Genomic DNA, 20,287 nt, shown 5'->3' with positions numbered 1-20,287 from the left:
GATGGGACTGCTGCCCTCGTATACGTTCTCGAGTCAGATTGAGAAATTTGGTCTTTATTTTCTGGAAATGTGGCTTCCATATTGGAAACAAACCTGAATCTTACTCATATAGTTTCAATATGCAGAGCCACAAGACTGAGGCACTTTAGTCACAAACATAAAATGAAACAAGAATACTGTAGTATTGGTGCACAAATACAAGTAGAGGTATCCTTACCCCCTTGTGAAGATCACACCCGGTTTTTAGAACATGACTTTATGTTTGGTTGGATCATTTGCAGTGTTCTCATTCCTGAATTTTTTTAGTGCTTTGGATTAGGGTAGATAGATTTAGCAAATAAAAATAGAGAGTGCACGGTTAGGTTTGAATTGCAGGTAAACAATGATTTGCATTTTTTTTAAGTATAAACATGTCTCATATAATATTTGGGATGTACTTCTACCAAAAAATTCCCATGTGGAACATACTTATAATGAAAAATTATTTGTTATTGATCTGAAATACAAATTTAACCATGAGTCCCTTATTTTATCTGGCTACCCTACTTTGGGTTCAAGAATGAATTTTCTCCCCTTGCACCTCCCTGCCCCCCAACACTCTTAAGCTACTGTCACCAACTTTGTACATTTAATTTCCTAGTCTTAATTTGGTACTGCCTTTAACCTTTGCCCCAACGCATGAAAACCTCAGGCTTCAGGCTTCCTTCTATTCGGCTGCTTCGATATGTGGTTACAGAATCCCTGTGCTTAAGTATTACACCTTTACATCATATGATAGCATTAGTATATATAAGGTACCTAATAATACTGTGAGAAATTTCTAAACCTTGAAATTTCTAAGCCCTGGGCTCAGTGTGCTCACTTGTAAAATCAGGGGATTGGATTCAAGGTGTTTTCCCCAAGGTTTCTTCTAACAATTCCATGTTACTAGTCTTTGAAATGAGGGTTCCATTAGTGCTGTCCTGTGCCTTGTGAAACCTATTGTTCCCATTTTAGATTAATCCCTTTTTTTCTGAGTAAGTAGTGTTTACTAAATATTACTAAATAAGGAATGTTTAGATCACTCAGTTTCACCTTTAAAGATACTTAACCTAAATTCCTTAAGGGACGAAGAACACACTTTTATTTCTTTCCACCCCTACTTGCACCAGGCTTTGCACACAGTGGGTGATGAGATTATGTGATCATGATCATGGACAATGTTGAAACAATCCCTTTGTGGTGGGCTCTGATAGTCAAAAATAATTTTTGTTATGAACCTAAGCCGTCTCCACGGTTTAAGACAGCAATCTGGGAGCTGCTCATTGTTCTCTTCCGCCATCTAGTGGCGCTAGGGCTGCTTTCGTCCCCTCAACTCGCAGTTTGGAGCGGCACGAATTTTAAAGATTGTAAATCAAATGGATGATTTGTTTTATTCTTGTCATTACAGTAAAAAGGGATTTATAGAGTGTTTCAAGATATAAAATGTAATAAATGTTAATAAAATTTAAGTGTAACACAATGGCAGACTTTAATTCTTGAACCTTTAGATTAAATTCATGCAATTTAATTCCTTTAATATGTTAAAATGTTAAGTTGAAATTGAAGAATAAAAATATAAGCTATATTAAAGTTTTTGAAAGAAAGATGATCTTTTCAAGGTGCACTTATATACTAGTTAAGAATGTTTTCATATAAAATAAATGTAATCATAGCAGATGTAAAGGAAAGAAAGGGAACGAAATAAAATTCTGATAAGTATTGAATTGGTAGAGAATGTTTCCTTCTTTTTTTAAGCACTTGTCTTCAATTAAGTTAGAGATTATTCTCATTATTTATAAATGCAATACAATGTTTAATGAGTGTTGAATATTTAGTTTTAATGTCCTATAATCTGGAACTTTCTTCAAATGGCATTATAGAGGGGTTAATTGTGTGAATCTAAAGTAAAAATAAATTTCTCTAATGAATGAAATAAAATATTTCTGAAGTGTGACTTATTTCCCATTAAAGCTATTTTTCCTGAATAATTATAGGAAATATTTCTGACATTTCAACATTATTCTGGCTTTCTTTTGGTTTTAATTTAAAATGCCAGTGCTATTATGAAGTATTTAGATCTTTCTAATAAAAAATATTTAATTGGAATACCATTTTGTTTTTAATACAATGATAAGCCAGCTAAGAAATCTCCAATTTGTTTTCCAGGGTGGAAAAATCCCCATCAGGTGGACAGCCCCAGAAGCCATCGCCTACAGAAAATTCTCCTCAGCAAGTGACGCATGGAGCTATGGCATTGTCATGTGGGAGGTCATGTCCTATGGAGAGAGACCTTATTGGGAAATGTCTAACCAAGATGTAAGTGCTACCAATAGTTAAACTGCCATTTTGTGAATGTAAACACATTAGCTTGAGGGGGAAATATGCCTTTTGTCCTCACTCAGATTGGCCTTTATCTTCCTGAGAGCTGCTCATGGTCTACGGCTGAGTTTGAGAAGCTGAGTAACCTTTCACTCTGAGATGTATTTGGTGTCCTCAGGGACAGCCGCCAGGCTGTGCCATGTGAGTGCCTGATCCACATGTTACATCTGAGATTTCCACACTCATTCTAATGACGTTTGACTGTGTTTATGCAATAGCCTTGACCTGCAAGTAAGACAAAAGAAAGAGTAATGTTTACTTTTCATTTCTTCCTTAGGACATTTCAATGCACCACTGTAAAGAGCAAATTAATTTAGACTAGATACGACTTAGAGGGAAAAAAGTGAATGCTTTCAGGCAATGCATTGTCAATATATGCCATCTAGTACAGTTCTTTTGAGATACATGACCCCTATTGCAAATTGTTTTGTTTCTATTTTATCTATAAAACTACCTTGGTGGTTGATACTATAATATTATAGAACAGGAGAATTCACACATTTAAACCCTGTGACCTATCCACAGCGATAGAGATAGTATTCAAAAGATACAGGTACTCTGACAATGCATGTAAGTGTACTGTCAGAGCTGACATTATATTTTAAGTTCCCACTTTCTCATCTCAAAATTCAGGCTTTGTCTACTCACCTGTTCTTCTCAAAGTATATGATGGTTTCTCATACAATGGTAATGAGAAATCACCTCTAATGTGATTCTGAATGTTCATAGGTGAAAACAAAGACTATGTAACTATAGATAATCCCTAAACACTATCGCCACAGCTCATTTGCCAGTTTTAACACAACTTAAGCAACCCGCACACACCTCCACACCTCACACCGTCCCAATCTCAAATTGTCCAAGTATCTTAAGGACTTAATTACAGAGAAAATTTATCCTTTTCTAATGTCAGGCATAGATAAGATTGGATTTTGGTTGGCTGGCGATGGCTAGTGTTTCTCCCTGCCATATAGTACTGTTTTTGAAACTGACTCCTTAGTACTGTGAGTGTCTACTGACTCTGTGGAAAATGCTAAGTCCAGAAGCCAACACAGCAGCAGGCTTGAGGCCAAACACACTGCTCAGTCGTTGTTCTCCAAAGCACAACATCAGACTGCAAAGCCAGTGTGGCTGGGCCCTGCAGAGCATTTGCCCTTAAGGACGAAGTGCACCGTAACCAGCAACCTTTGCTCCACGCCCCCAATACTTAGACTTTTTAGATCTGGGTCATTTGCCTACAGTCTACTATTCATCAGGGAATCTTATTTGAAGAACCCCTTTGCTCTTCCCTTTGCTCTTCAAAGCCACTGGACTTTGTTTGGGGCTGTTCCTGACTGCTTTTCCAGTTTTTCGTAAAACTGAATTCCAGAGGCATAAATTTGTTGCTTCACTTTCAAAAGGAACCCGTGTTTTGGGATTTTGTTTGTTTTGTTTTGTTTTTAATCAGTTACCTTAGGTAGTAAAAGCCCTGGTTTCAGTCACCATAGTTCCTCTTCTGCCCTAAACTCAAGATAATGCTTGCCTGCTTGTTCTATTTTAACACAACTAAAATAGGCCATTCAAGCAAATGCCCAGAATAAAAAGTCCTCCTACAGATGAGTTACAGTCTTCACTGCACAGAAGAGGCTGCACCTCAAGTAACCTCCCTAACTGATATTCTGTTTAGTTATTGTCTTAACCAGTTCCCAGAAGACTTAAAAATTTTTAAATTTCTAATTCAGAGGGCCCCAAACTTTACTAATATACTGGTATCAGTAAGAAGTTATTGAGCATCCATACATGGCATATGTTTATTTATTTGCAGATTACATACAAGTACTACTGTACTAATATATTCATTTAAAACTATTTAGTGAATATCTTCTCCATTCTAGGACCTAGGCTTTCACCAGAGAACAAATACTATATTTGGAAGGGACTGTAAAGATTATCTAGGCCAATCCCTTTATTGGTCATGAAACCGAGGCATAGAGAAGTGACATATTTCCTTAAAATCTCATAGTGGTGACTTACTAATGCTCTTAGAAAATAATTCCAATAAACTTCTAGAATAGGCCATGGGCAAGGAGAAGAGGAATAATTGTATCTTTCATGGTGGTTTTGTTTACAGTCCACGTAGCTCCTCATATAGGGCCAGTGGTTTCTTGCCCTCATGCAGCTTACTTTCTAACGGGAGGGAGACAGACTATAAACAAAATCAGTAAGAGACATAGTATATAACATGACAATCACTGCTATGGGGGAAAAAAGCAAGAGAAGAGAATAAGAATTGGTGTGTTGACTTAAATATATATATTGCAAAATGTATTCATAAAAGTAATTGTTTATGGTCATAAAGGTCATAATCATTATTAGACATTCATAAACATTCTTATAACAGGAGGATACAAATAAATATAAAGAGCAGTTCCATGATTTTTCCTGCCCCCCAGATTTTTCTTTTCTTTTCTTTTCTTTTTTTTTTTTTTATTTTTTTGAGACGGAGTCTCGCTCTGTCGCCCAGACTGGAGTGCAGTGGTGCGATCTCGGCTCACTGCAAGCTCCACCTCCCGGGTTCACGCCATTCTCCTGCCTCAGCCTCTGGAGTAGCTGGGACTACAGGTGCCCGCCACCACGCCCGGCTAATTTTTGTGTGTGTTCTTGCTAGAGACAGGGTTTCACCATGTTGGCCAGGAGGGTCTCGATCTCTTGATCTCATGATCCGTCCACCTTGGCCTCCCAAAGTGCTGGGATTACAGGCGTGAGCCACCACGCCCGGCCCCTGTCCCCCAGATTATGGCACCACCCATTTAGTAACCATGGTCACGGTTATGTGAACCATAACTCAACCATGAAAGACACTTAACTTTAAAAGTGCCTCACTTTCAATAAATACAAGAAAGGGGTTACATGATTTTTAATGTCCACTTTAACAGTAACATGCTATGATTTTATAATCTCTGAAGAAATCGTTATTATATTTTTCTCAGCAAATGGAATAAGGAATGATTCATAATATTCTTTTCTGGTGTTTAGGACTTTCCTGAATCTCTGCAGAGGTGCCAAGAATTAGATAGGATGTCCACAAAACAGAAGGACAAATGAAGATGCCAGACCACAAGACAGATTTTTTAGGAGAGCAGCTTTTGCCCAAATGTGTAGTTTTCAACATAGACCACCATGTAAATTGTTCTTAATAATTGTAGCCTAAAGTAGTCCAAACCTTGTTGTCCCCTCTTCCTTTCCTGGATCTTGCCCAAAAGTTTGCCCAGCCATTCTGGCCATGTATATTGGTGATCTGTGTCCAAGATGACCATTTAGAGAGTGATTTTTGCCTATTAAACCTCATTTGGCCACAGAGGCTCTATCTGGAACTGGGAGAAGATGCTGCAGCCAGGAATAGAGTTCCAACATTAAGCTCATTCTCATTGGTTCAGGGTTGCCAATGCTCACAGCACAAGGCTGAACTCTTCCTCCACCCAGAGCCTGGTTGTTTTTCCACCAGGTAGGGTGTAAGCTGTTGTATTGTCATGGTCTTGACGTGCATTACCAAAGAATATCCAAGCAAGAATCTGGGAAAGGGAGAAAAAAGAGGATGGAGACCTGGGGGGTTAAAAAAAAAAAAAAAAAAAAAACCCAAACCTTGAGGTCCTCACATCAATCCAAGACTACAGGAAAATAGTCAGAGCTAAAATCTTTTATGTATCTTGCGAATATTTTTTGCTGCTGCAGTAAAGAGAGTTGAAATTCTGTTTAGCTTCACATATTGGAAGTCAGCATAACTGTGACAGATCCTGTAACCAGGATTTTGTTTGGAAGCAGAAATAGCTTAATCAAAAACTTCCCAGCTGCTCTCTCCAAATACTGGCTATTCCCTATCTGTCCTGCATTTCTCATTTATTTGATCAAAATATGGTATTATGTTTGACTTTTTCCAAGCAAGGCCTACTTTAAATGAAAATGTGATAGACAATACAAATTTGACTATGTTCTGTGAGAATATTTTATATTTTTACTACAATTTAGTGAGTTTAACAAAGCTATTCATACAGATCAAATGGAATATTACCATGCTTTATGATTTTAAATTAGTTTAAGAAATTTCAGATTGTTTTTATGAGTTTCTCCGTTCTGCAGACTGTTGTATATTTTATTACAATGAGCAATTCTGAGTCTGCAGAATCCGTTTTAGTGAATAATATAATGAGTTTCCCAAAGGTCAGTGGTATTATACTTTAGGGAAAGGAAATGAGAAAAAAAAGAGTACACAGAACTAGTCCGTAAAAGACCTAACAAAATATAACAGCAGGTGCCATCTGCCTAGCCATTCAGCTATTACTTACTAAGCATGCGCCAGTCATTAGACCAAATGTGCATGTGGGTGGGGATGGGTAATTAGAAAATCCAGTTTTCAGTAGGCCAAGTATAGTAGCTCACACATATAATCAATGCTGTGGTAGGCTGAGGTGGGAAGATCACTTCCCAGGAGTGCCAGACCAGTGCGGGGAACATAGCGAGACCCTGTCTCTAAAAATATAGAAAAAATTAGCTGGGTGTGGTGGCGCACACCTACAGTCATAGCTACTCAGAAGGCTTGAGCCCAGGAGTTCTAGGTGACAGTGAGCCATGATGTGCCACTGTACTCCAGCCTGGTGACAGAGTGAAGTCCCGTATCTTAAAAAAAAAAAAAAAAAAGGAGAAAAAGAAAATGCAGTTTTCACTCTCAAAGAACCCACTATGTAGGTAAAGAGATAAAATTCTGGTATTTTTAAGTCTATCCCCACCCCCAAATAGAATGTAGACTCATTAAGGGTGGATTCTGTGCCTTCTACTTTTTTTTTTTTAATGGAAACAGTACTGTGTGAAAATACAGTTATTGTTTGATACATATATATGCCAAGAAAGCATAGCATGCAGACTCTATTTTTCAGGGTTCTTTTGATTATAAATGAAAGAAACCTAACCCAAAGTAACATAAGCAAAAATTAGGAAATTTTTTCATCATGAAACTAAGAAGGTGGTCCAGCATTGCTCAATCCAGAGGCTCACGCAGGATTTTTAGTGCTTGCTAGGGGCATTGACTTCATTCTCTCCTACTGCTAAGTTCTTCGCTGTCTGCTTCTGTACACTCCAGGGCTCAGTTTTCCAGCTTTGCAACCCCAGCAAAATGAGACCTTCTTTCTGTGAAAATTCATACACCAATCCCAGAGGAGACTCTGGCTGGCTTTGTTAGGACCTTGCCCAACACTAAAACAAAACCATGCCAGGGAAATGGATACTATGATTGCCCCAGCTAGGTTTATATGCCAGTCTGTGCATTCAGAGGTAGTCGGAGCACTGTAACTGGCAGTTTCCCCATAATTACCTCCAGTGAGGGAGGAATTCCCCAAAGCAATGCAGTTGTGCTATCAGAAGGTGTATATTACTTTTTTGGTATACATCATTTTCAAGAGCAACTTTATTTACTTCAGTATCAAGTGACAGCAAAATATTAACATTGTGAATCACTGTATTCTAATGAGGCAGCAGATTATATTGAAAAGACCAGTCGGGCTTTAGAACAAGATCTCTCAACCTTAGCACTATTAACATTTGGGGCCAGATAATTCTTTGCAGATAAATATGTTACATGCTTTGCAGCACATTTAGCAGCATACTCAGCCACTAAGAAGCAGATGCCAGTAAAACCCTCCCAAGCTGTGATAACCAAAAATGTCCCAGATGTTGTCCAGTCATCAACATAAGATGGAGGGAAAAATCACCCCCAGTGAAGAACCACTGCTTTCTAGCTAGAAAGATCTGGGTTCAAATCCCAGATCCACAATTCACTAGCCGTATAATCTTAGGCAAGTTGTTAAAGCTTTCTGAGATACTGGGTATACTGAGGTTCAAAATACCCAGCTCTGGAATTTGAAAGAATTAGAGATAATATATGTAAAGTATCTGGTACATAGGTGTTTAATCAATGGTAATAATAGCTTATATTTTCTGGTCATACTATGAGCCAAGTATTTTATAGTATTAGCTCATTTAATTTTCAAGCTTTTTCTCTGATGTAGGTAACCATTATTACTCCCATTTCTAGATAAGATAACTGAGGCTTAGAGAGTACAAGTGGCTTACCCATGGTTACATAGCTGGTTAGTGATAACACAAAAGTTCAGGCCCCCTGCTTACTCCAAAATGCATGCTTTTACCCATTAAGCTCTATTGTGGATGTCTAATTTTCAAAGGAGTCTTCATACCACAGTTCTACAAAATGAGATCAAAGCACATTTAATTATGCCTGCTACTCTATCACAAGAGTAGTATTTTTATTGTTTCCTATTAGCAAAAGAATGTGGATTGACTCCCAGTTGTGTGGAAATATAAATATTTTCCACAGGATTTTTGTCTTGATGTTAAAAATGTACCATACTGGCCGGGCACGGTGGCTCAAGCCTGTAATCCCAGCACTTTGGGAGGCCGAGACGGGCGGATCACGAGGTCAGGAGATCGAGACCATCCTGGCTAACACGGTGAAACCCCGTCTCTACTAAAAAATACAAAAATCTAGCCGGGCGAGGTGGCGGGCGCCTGTAGTCCCAGCTGCTCGGGAGGCTGAGGCAGGAGAATGGCGTAAACCCGGGAGGCGGAACTTGCAGTGAGCTGAGATCCGGCCACTGCAGTCCAGCCTGGGCAACAGAGCAAGACTCCATCTCAAAAAAAAAAAAGAAAAAAAAAAAATGTACCATACTGCCATTATATTTCTTAAAAATATTTAAGGCAGTAGCTTAAAATCAAATTTTAAAGATTGACATATTTAACCTATTACCAGAAACATTTCACAAGTACCTTGAAAGTGTGTAGTCCCTTGCTGTTTTCTAGCATATGAAGATTTTTTTCTTTTTTATAAGGTATTTCAGGGTAATGTTTTATGTTATTTTCATCCAAGTTCAAAATAATTATTACTTACTACATAATGGACGTACACTGTAATGCTAGAGTTACACATGCTCCAAAGATGATACCAAGGGCACTGCGGTTCTTCCCTCCAACACTTACACCACGTAATGTACTTAACAGAAGAAAATGGAAGCAAAACATGAACAGCAGGCAACATTAAATAACCAAATCCCCACAGAGCTCATATGTAGGGAAAAACGTAGCGACACTTAAATGAGAGGTGACTTAGCTCAAGCTAATGACCTAAATGTAAGATTGGAGTCTTGGGTTTTGTTTTGTTTTGTTTTCTTTCCCCTGACATGATGCTACTAAAAAATAAAAATCACCTTGAAGCAGTTTGAAGCCCAAATGCCTCCTGGGTATGGTATCATTTAGGCATATGCTAGCTACCAAACTAGTTCAGTTTCCCAAAAAGAGAACTGCTATCAGGGAGCATCTCATTTGAGGTTTACTAGGAAACAGGATGCTTCTCAGTGTTTTTGTTTTCATTTATTTTTCCCTCCTTGCTTTTCAAATGCTTTTAAATAATAATGAGTTTTGCTTTAGATTGCTTTCTGAAACTTACCTGAAGGGGAAAAATATGGAGTTTGTCATTAGAATTTTATTTTTATAGGTGATGTGGTCGGAAACAACCTTTTGATCTTAGCTGAATTGATTCGTTTCTTCCAAATTTAAGAAGGAAGAAAATAACCTTTTACTGTACTTCCTGTTTGTCCTCATAATTCTATAATCTTTCTCAATTATGTGTCAGTACTTCAGCCAAGAATGGTGGAAATGTAGAATCCACTTACCTGAAATGCAGCATGATTTTATGACTAGGAGAGTCCAGTCATTTCCGATTTTTGCCTCTGATTAGATTTTCCAAATTCTACTTTATTATGTAATGGTCCTAGTGTAATGATCTGTGTAAGACACTACAGTAAATTGCTAAAAGCCCATTTCTATTATTTCAACCTTCCTTATTACAGAAGACTTTTTACATTTATTTGAATATGTATTCTACCAAAGGAATTTTCAAAAAGACCTTCCTTTTCCTAACTTTTCAGTAATTCCTACTGTTGGTAAATAGGCTATTGCACTATTTTAATTAAATACATACTAATTACATGAGTATGATGTACGTCTGCTACAGAGGCAAGAATAATAGGGGATATTATGAGATGTAATCAATCATAAACAATTCAAATAAGTTTCAAGGAGAAGAAACCAGTAACCAATATGGTACTTCCACAGTATAACTTTCAAGGGAAAATTTTTTTAACTGAATGACCACAAAACTAGAACATGTGTACATGCCAGCAATATTTTCATAAATAATTAATTATACCTTTAATTTCTATTTGGAAGAAATGTGTTTACCAGCTTTAGATCCTATGATTTTTGTTCATTTTCATGCTCTTTGGAGCCTTTACAAAGAGGGATTTTCAAATTCCCTTTTTCTTTGTAGTCATAATCTATTTTTCCATAGCTTTTAGAGATTTTTAGTGGAACCAGGAAATGTATTATTTAGAGTTGTCTACTATTTTTATAAAATCAAAATTATCCACCAGTGAAGAAATCTCATATTTTCCCAGAGAGTGCTTGGGAAATGGCCCTAAGTCTTAAGAACATCAGCTTCTTAAAGGAAAAAAATAGTCTCAGAAAAGTAGATTTGGATTGTGTCCTTGTATTTTCAAAAATGTGATTTGTTGTCTAGGAACTGGCATAGTAAGAAACACTGTGGTACCCCAAATCTTCCTAGCTTTACTTTATGAGGATATACTCTGGTTCTGTCTGTATTTTTATCTCAGCATAGAGGTCCATCTAAGCACTTGGAACTCTGTGAGAAATATTCCTTAGAATGGAGACCAAATCCAGAATTAAATTTACAGAAACTCCAGATCTAGAGATGTTACCAAATTTCCTACAGACTAAATCTTTGGTTTCAATGACCAGAAACATAGATTTTTGAGGTGAAAGGTACTATTGCAAACAGAATCCAGTCCTCTTTTCCTTGTCAATGAAGAGTCAGAGACTTGCCCAAAAGCAGAGCTTGGTTAGTGACAGCTTAGGACTTCAGTGAGGTTTCAGGCAACTCCTTCTCTAATGTTTCCATGACTTACAAACTGAATCAGACTTTGTTAGGAATGAAGATTTTTTAAATGATAAATCATGTCATCAACAACTTTTTGACCTATGAGAGTCCTACATGTTGTTCCTCATTTTGTCCTCTCATTGAACAATCCGAAAAAAAGAGACCTCCTAAAGGACCAACGCTTTCCATTTTATATAGGTCCTTGACATGCTATTGTGACTTCCAGAAAAAAACAATGGAGAATTGTCTTAAATGTAGGATTTTAAGAAAGTTGTTGGTTTTTTTTTTTTTCAATCTTACATCTAAGAAGAAAATTTAAAAACAAAATCTTAGGCTAAATAACAAATTAGTCTCTGAAAAAAGTGTTTTCTGTGTCTAAATATTTCATCACTGTAAGCCCTTTTTTCTATCTTTTTATTAGTATATCTAATTTCATTTGGCATTTGATTGCTTTTAACTGAGTTATACATTCTGAATGTTGAAAAATATTGAATGAGAAAGTATATTAGTCCATTTTCACACTGCTATGAAGAAATAACCAGAGACTGGGTAATTTATAAAGGAAAGAGGCTTAATGAACTCACAGTTCCTCATGGCTGGGGAGGCCTCACAATCATGGTAGAAGACAAAAAAGGATGTCTTACATGGTGGCAGGCAAGAGAGTATGTGCAGGGGAACTGCCCTTTATAAAACCATCAGATCTCATGGGACTTATTCACCATCATGAAAACAGCATGGGAAAAACACACCCCCATAATTCAATTACCTGCCACTGGGTTCCTCCCATGATATGTGGGGATTGTTGGAGCTACAATACAAGGTGAGATTTGGGTGGGGACACAGTCAAGCCATATCAGAAAGTATAAAGTTACAAGTGTTATTTACTTACAACCACTTTTCTTCTGCCTTTCTTCTTTTCCTTCTTTTTTTTTTTTCTTTTTTTTTCTTTTTTTTTTGGCTCATGTAGACACAATCTTTATATTGCACACCAGGAAAATGCATTACCAGTGTGTTCAGTGTTACCGTATTATGAATATAAATGTCCTAATCTGTATAAGTAATCGTTATCACAAAAAGTAAGTATAGACTGTGACTCTCTGCTTTGCAATCCCCCTTCTACCTGAAATTATAGGTTTTCCACAGAGATGTGAAAAATATTTAGAAGGAAGATAAAAATAAAATCATTTCATATTCCATTTTCTAGTGTACATTTCATCCCTTGTTAAATTTTGAGACAGTTTCTTTTTAAAAGACTGTATAAATAACTAAATTCAATGTGCCTCTCTTTTGGAGGTACCTAGCAGCCTTATAACATAAAAATGTAATACCCTGCAGAGTCTAAGCAGTCCTTGCTCAATAGTATTGTTCAGAGATGTCTCAATATCTTCTTATTGACTGTCTAATACTTGTTTTCCTTAATATAAGATGTGCATTGCCTTCTTTGATTCAGAAACCATCAAGAAAATTGGAAAACTCCTCAGATTCAGCAAGAGCAGAACAGCCTGCTGAATGTGCCCCAACTGAGCCTTCTGTTGATTCTAGGTTGTTAAAAATTGTGATGTCAATGACAAGAAACCGGTATGATCTATTTAGAATAAGCAGCCAGGTTTAAGATAATAATTTCTGGCAGAATCTAATTCCTTCTAACTTTTCATAAAAATTATCATTGCAGTCATTTTCATATTTTTTCACATTATTTTAATTTTCTTCTTACATTTTAAAATAAGGGTATAACCTTGTATAACTCTTCTCCCAAAGGATGACAGCCTACAAATATCATAAAACCAAACTGTTACAAAATTCTCTCTAGTTAATTGCCACCCTTTCATATCCTAAAACAACAAACCTCAATTAGTCTTTTAGACAAAGCACCCCATATGCTGCTCCCTGTCAGTCCTTAATTAGGGAATCAGAATATACTTCTAAAGCAAAACTTTCCACAAAGGAAATGTTTATGAAGATAAAGGTTAATATAGGATTTCTCAAGCTTCTCTGAAAATTCAGCTTTCATAAATCATGTATGTCAATTGGCACTCCATTCTTTGACTTAACAAGGCATTGTGCTAGATGCTGGGAACACATGGAACAAAGAAACAGTCACTGCTCTGGAGGAGCTCAGTGCCCCCAAGCTGAGAGACTACAAATGTTTTGTACTGGCTGGAGCCAAAGGTAAAACGGGACACAGCAAAGGTGAGGACTGAGAGCCAGGCACATGGTGAGCCATTGCAGAAATTCAGATATGGGAGAAACATGATCACAGGTCTACTTCAGTAGGATTGCTTTCATTGCATCGTGGGGGATGATTGGTGGAGGAAAAGGAGAAGCGAGGAGACCAATGGGGAGGCCTTTGCAGTGATCAAAATGGGAAATAAATCATTTGAAGACAGAATGAAAAATGGAACAGATTTAAATTTTATGAAGGCGGTAGAATCAGCATGATCAGTTAATTTTGAGCAACAGGAAAGGCAGAGGCCCAGATAACTCCCTGACCGCTAACTTGAATCACTAGAAGAATGGCAGTACCCTTCCTAAAGGACAAAAATCCCAAAGGAGGAGTGGGTTTAGTTTTGCACAAAATAAATCCAAGATACCTTTATGAAGCGATGTATCCTATAGGTGATAAATATAGAAATCTGGAGAGAAAGCTGAGCTAGAGCTGCAGACATGGGGACCATAAGCAGATAGGTGAGATAGGTGATAGTGAAGGCATGGAGTATATGAGTCCCACAAAGAGACCTCAAGGTCTGCTTCTGGGGGAATGAGTCAGAGATGTGGTGCAAGACTCAGGACAGATTTTATCTACCACTACTGTGATCGAGAGGCTATCATGATGATAATATTAAGCTATTATTCATGAAATTACTTGCTATGTGATATTGACCCAATCTTTTAATCAGTTTGAGCTTTGGTTTTCTTACCTATAAGATGTGTACAATCATACTCAAATAATAAAGTATTTTGAGACCTAAATTAGGTAAACTGTGTTAAAACACCTAGCTCTGAACTTGACACATAATAAACTCTCAAAGGTATATATGTTGAATCTGAAACCAGAAAGCTCATAGAAAATTGAACTCATCATCACTCCAGTCCCAGACTTGCTGCTTCTCCTCTGTCCTCTCTCTTCGCCGGCTGACGAAGCCAAAATTCTAGAAGTTGTTTGTCTCCTCCCTCTACTTGTCACGTCTAATCTCAGCCCAGTCCTGTCAAATCAGTTCACTTCTTGAACACCACAGCCATTGCTTCCACTAAGGCCTGGACCACTGCAAAGCTCCTTCCTGGATCCTTTGACTCCCCAGTGCACTCTCCGCACTGCAGCCACAGTGAGCTTTTCTAAATGGGAAATCTAACAAAATTTACTTTCTAAAATTCTTTTCCCCTTTGTGTAAAGTCTAAGTTTATATCATGCCAAATCCTTCGTGATCTCAAGAAACATAATTTTACGTAACCTCCCAACCTCAAAACTCACCATTCCTCTCTTTGAAGACTATTCTAGCCACCTAAATCTACTCGCATTCTAGATCACATCTCCTTTCCTCAACCCGCCCACTTGGCCCTCCACCCTTTCACATACCCCTTAAGGTCCGGTCACCTCCTGCGAGAAGTCTTCCTGAGGCTGGGTTAGGTACCTCTCCCACACGCTCCCAGAACAGCCTGTTCTATGTGGCACTTCTCATATTCATAGTCCCTGGTCACTCTCAATAGATAATGCATTTCTTAAAGACAGAGATATACCTGACTTGTTACGTTATCCCTTGAACACAGAATGGTCAATAGTACATAGTAAGTGTTTAATATCTATCTCTTTGGATGAATAAATTTAAAAATCTGTTAGAAAGATACATCTTTTAAGCAATTTTGTGAATTACTTTAAAAAATATAAATTTCTTATCAGACTACCTTTGAAGACAGTTTTCAGATGTGTGATCTCGGGCAAGTTAAACCTCTCTTTATGATTATTTGTCTGTAAAATGGAGGTAACAATTATACCTACCTCATAAAGTTATTGTGAGGATTAAAAGAGTTAATACATGAACATCGTTTAGAACTGGCCTTGAAAGTACTCAAGAGATCTCAATAATTGCTAATAATCTGTTTTTATAATGTCACTATCGCTTTATTGTTACTCTTTTCCTATGAGATGGGTCCCTTTGTGTTTGGCACCTGTCATGAGCCAGGGCTCAGGACATATTTTGCAAGGTTGTAAGTTAAAGAATTGAGGAAATTTAAAAGCCAGAGATCAGCAAGAAGAAAAGTCACGAGTCTTCTGATCCTCCCACTGTCCCCACAGAGAGGCCAGGACCACATGCTCTACTGGACGCATTGTGGGTAAAATTTCCAGGCAAAGGAACCTACCTGCTCGTCACTCTTACAAGGCATGCATGAGAGCAACTTTGCCAAGAGGCGTAAGCAATCTAGCATTCTAGATTTGGATGCCAACCGTCTACAGGAGTCATCTGAAGCTGAGGACCTGGGGCCAGTGGAAAATAGTAACCCTCTAGATAGGAGTCAGAAGCCCCAAGTCTTACAGGAAGCTAGGTTTTGGTCAAGTACCTACCTCTTAGAGAAGAGCAAGCTTCCAGTCTCATCTGGCTTCTTATCCAGGAAACCCAGAGTGAGATTATGAAATCATTTTCAGACAAGGCTGCTTGACGCAGCAGTTTTTAAATCAATAACTTCCTTCAGAGAGGACTTCAAATGCTGTCATGTTTATACTTTGAATCTATTTTGAATAGGTCGAGACACTAAGTTTTCTAAGAATCTGCTCCTCTATCAAGACAAATCCAAAAATTTCTTCTAATAGCATTTGTTTAGGTCAATAATATTTATTAATGTGTCAGGCAATGTACTAAACGATGAGCACAGAAAATTTAGAAGTATAATTCCTGCTTTCCAGTATGTACAGCCTGAGATGAAAGGCAGATAAAAAATTACACTACAATGTCATGGATGCAGTTGTAGATACATGCACAAGACTCAGAGGCATTAAGAAATGACTCTATTCAGTTTGAGATTATATTTTGCAAACTATGAAATAAATAATTTTTGTTTACCCAGAATATTAAACTTAGGATCCGAGTAAAAATGTTGAAGTCCAAATAGCAGATGCCATGACAAAAGATAGCATGGTAATCACTACTAAAATTGTATTGGGTGGTAAGAAATTGGAGAGGAAGATGTTATAACATGAGAACTAAAAAGCATTTCTGGGGCGTGGTCAGAGGAAAATGTTGTAAGTTAAAAGGAATTTAGTTCAAATTTCAACCCTGCCACTTACTAGCTATGTGAATTTAGGCAAGTTTCCTTATTCCTCTGAGTCTAAATTGTCTCATTTAAGAAATGGGGATAATAATATCTACCATATTGAGCTATTTTAAGCAGCAAATGAATAAAAATATGCAAAGCACGAAGCACATGGTAGATAATAAAGGGAGCTATTTTTTTTCTAAGAATATAACCTCACTTGTCACCTATTTTATTCCATGCATTTATAATTAGATAACTGGAAAATTGACTATCAAGCACTCCTAGAGTGGGATTTCAGCACTGTTTTATAAAGGAATTCTATCCTATTTTTCTCAGTTACTTCTCTGGGCTATACGCAATAGTTTTGATGCATTGCAAGTGTTTTACACACATCCTGCTTTAATAAAACGTGTAACAAAATCTTAAAATCCAAGCCTAGTTGGCAGTAAAAGTAGTCAGAAAACAGATGAGAAAAATCCTGTTCAATAACAAAATATAAAATGAATAGAAAAATGCTAGTATCCTGACAGGCTAAAGTGGTCTGGTCAAAAAGACAATGATGAGATTATGATAAATTCCCTATTACTAAAAAGCTAAAACTTCACAGTTAAGAGGTTCCTGAAGACATATTGTTCCTTTTTTACAAACAGCCTCTAACATAAATTAAGAATATGTTAGAGTCATGTCCAGTGGTGTAAATTTAAAAAGAAATCAAATTGCATTTTTATATTTCTGGTTTTTGGTTTTTTTTGAGAGGGACAGAGGAGGGGGAAGTTAAATTTTGCCTGTCTTTAAACATTAGTCTGTTCCTCTGTTTTCCAAACTCAACAATGGTGACAATAAACACTTTCTTTTGTCTTTTCCCCAGAGACAAGAATAAATGTTCACATGAATACTTTTGAACATTTCATAAAAACCTAGGCTATATAAATTCAGGGTCAGTATTATCATATTGCTAGGAAGGTAGAACATACACTAAACAGATGAATTTCCTGCCTTATCTTGTGATTTCCTTAAGTACCAAGAAAAATAGTTACTGTTATCTTGTTACTCTTAACTTTGGTCTCTTATACAGATTCCTTTCCCGAGAGCTGCACCATTCCATAGAGTAGCCATTAGACACATGTGACTATCTACATTTAAATTTAAATTAATTAAAAGTAACTGAAGTTGAAAATTCAGTTTTTTCATTCTAGTAGCTGTATTTCAAGTGCTCATTAACCACATGTGACTGTGTGCTACCATGTTGTAGAGAGGGAACATTTCTGTCATCACAGAAGTTCTGCTGAAGCACACTAGCTCAGAGGACATTCAAGCTCATGCTCCTATTGCCCTATAGCCTTAAGTTAGCCAGTGATAGCATTTTAAGGATTAAATGACCTTAGGAGTTATAGGAGTATGACTTAATAATCAGGTCAGTGTCAGACTAAGGGAAAGCTAAATGTAAGAGAATAGGAACTAAATCATTGATGAAGAAAGAAGGGATGACAGAAACAGAATACACATTGACATTATTATAAAAGGATAAAAAATGACTCAGGAAATCAGTGCTTCAGCAGAATTTTTCTTAAAATTTTTACTTAAGACATTTGTTATATGTAATTTGCACTAAATGCATCAATCACAACACTGACTTTCTGATGTTCTAATTGGGTTTTGAGATGTTCCAGCTAAGTCACACAAAAAAGTTATTTCTTAAGGTTGTAATGAACTTAACCTCCTCTATACTGGTAGCACATGTTTAAAACATATTTTCCTCTCATAGGGGTGAGCAGATGCTTTGGAGCTACTTGCAATTTTTGTTCACAGCTTTTGTATTTATCCTTATGTAGGTCCTTGTACTCACAAGTAGTTGTCATGCTTACCATTATTTTGGCTTCTTCTGCTTGTATAAAAAGAAATTATAACATAGCATATGTATTACTGCCTAAAAATAAGAGAGTAATCTGTATATGTTTGCATTTAGGTCATTCTGTCCATTGAAGAAGGGTACAGACTTCCAGCTCCCATGGGCTGTCCGGCATCTCTACACCAACTGATGCTCCATTGCTGGCAGAAGGAGAGAAATCACAGACCAAAATTTACTGACATTGTCAGCTTCCTTGACAAACTGATCCGAAATCCCAGTGCCCTTCACACCCTGGTGGAGGACATCCTTGTGTAAGAGGCATAATGTTGAGCTTTTTCCTCTTGACGATTATAGTTTCTTTCAGGCTATAAATAAGAATAACAGGTAAAAAGGAAAATAATGCCTTGATAACTGTCTAGTTGTTGACTTTGTAGAAACCATATTTCATTTATCAGCAGAAAAAGAGAATTATTAACATTAAAGTAAAAATGGACTCTTTTAATACAAGATAACAGATTCCCCTTTTGTCTCTCTCTAATCTTTCTGAATTACTTTCTTTATATCTTGTCCTGTTTGGGTCTTTGATATTTACATAGCCTTTTAAAATCGATTGATCCTTCCTTACCTTTAGAAGTAGAGAGAGAGAGACAGAGAGAGAGAGAGAGAGAGAGAGAGAGTGTGTGTGTGTGTGTGTGGGCAGCCCTTTTAATTTTCTTGCCTATTCTATGTTCTGTTCCTCAATTTGAAATGGCAAGCCAGACAGGGGCAATTTGTGAATCAGCCCAGAGGAAGGATATTTCCTGCTGATATGATCACATCTAGTTGTTGTTACTCTCCATTCCAAAACCAGAAAAGAACAGATAACAAGACAAGAAAACAGAGGCACTCATACACCATTTTGTAAAAGTCAGTAGACCTGAGAAGACCTACTCACCTCCCTGTGAAGTGCAATTATAAGAAGAAGCGTAGAAAAAAAAGACTATCTTCTATGTCTGAAAATATTACATTTTGAATATCATTAAGTTTAAAACATTTCTTTATTTAGGAAACATTGGACTTAGAAATCACCAACGTATATCCAAAGCTCACCTTCTTCACTCAGGGGATGGCTGGGGGCTATTCAGACATTCAACTTCAGATCACAGGTTCAAGCCAGTGCAGGTTTTCAGTGACGGTAAGGCCGAGGCTCTTCAAGGACTATTTGAAACAGACCTCAGTTCACAGCAGAGCACTTAAGAGTTCACCTCTAAATCACTAATTGGCAGCCTCAGTAAAGTGAAGCCAAGCATGAAATAGCTAGAGATTAAACTATTACTCTGGCCCATCTTCCCTAAAGAAGTCCAACACAGGAAACAGTAAAGGAAGGAAAGGCACTTTGGATTTTATCATGAAAGCGATGGACAGCCATGGAAGGATTTTAAGCAAGGGAATAGCGTGATTACATTTGCATTTCTGAAAGATCACTCTAGGGACGATTTACACTGTGAGTGCAAAACAGGGAACAAAACTGGAAACAGAGACAGTTTTAACGTTTTCAGTAAATAAAGCTAGAAAAGATCAGGACTTCTGAAATGGGAATGAGCTTGGGGGTCAGGAGATAAGAGAATTTTATTATTATTATTATTTTCTAATAATAAGTAATAACATTTATTATTAGGAAAACCAATGCATCTTAGTCACTGATTGAATATGGAAGGATGGAGGAGAAAAAGAATCAAAGATGTTTGTCAAGTTTCTTTCTTATACCAGCTGGCTGATGGTATTACCACAGAGAGAGGGAGAGGGACAAGTTT

At 37.1% G+C, this 20,287-nt stretch overlaps 1 protein-coding gene across 6 annotated transcripts in view; it reads left to right on the top strand.

Annotated features, from left to right (window-relative positions):
* Positions 1-20,287, top strand: part of LOC105477433 (EPH receptor A6) — a 950,680-nt gene that overhangs the window by 906,292 nt on the left and 24,101 nt on the right. For all 6 annotated transcript variants that reach the window (XM_071092526.1, XM_011733921.3, XM_011733919.3 and 3 more), the window contains 2 exons: positions 2,188-2,337; positions 18,612-18,805. In XM_071092526.1, coding sequence (XP_070948627.1) covers positions 2,188-2,337; positions 18,612-18,805 — 344 coding nt within the window. The remainder of the gene's footprint in view (positions 1-2,187; positions 2,338-18,611; positions 18,806-20,287) is intronic.

This window comes from Macaca nemestrina, chromosome 2 (genome assembly GCF_043159975.1).
Source record: "Macaca nemestrina isolate mMacNem1 chromosome 2, mMacNem.hap1, whole genome shotgun sequence".
In the NCBI taxonomy this organism is placed as follows: domain Eukaryota; kingdom Metazoa; phylum Chordata; class Mammalia; order Primates; family Cercopithecidae; genus Macaca; species Macaca nemestrina.
The sequence above is the reverse complement of the archived record's forward strand: the minus strand, read 5'-3'. Positions and strand labels throughout refer to the sequence as shown.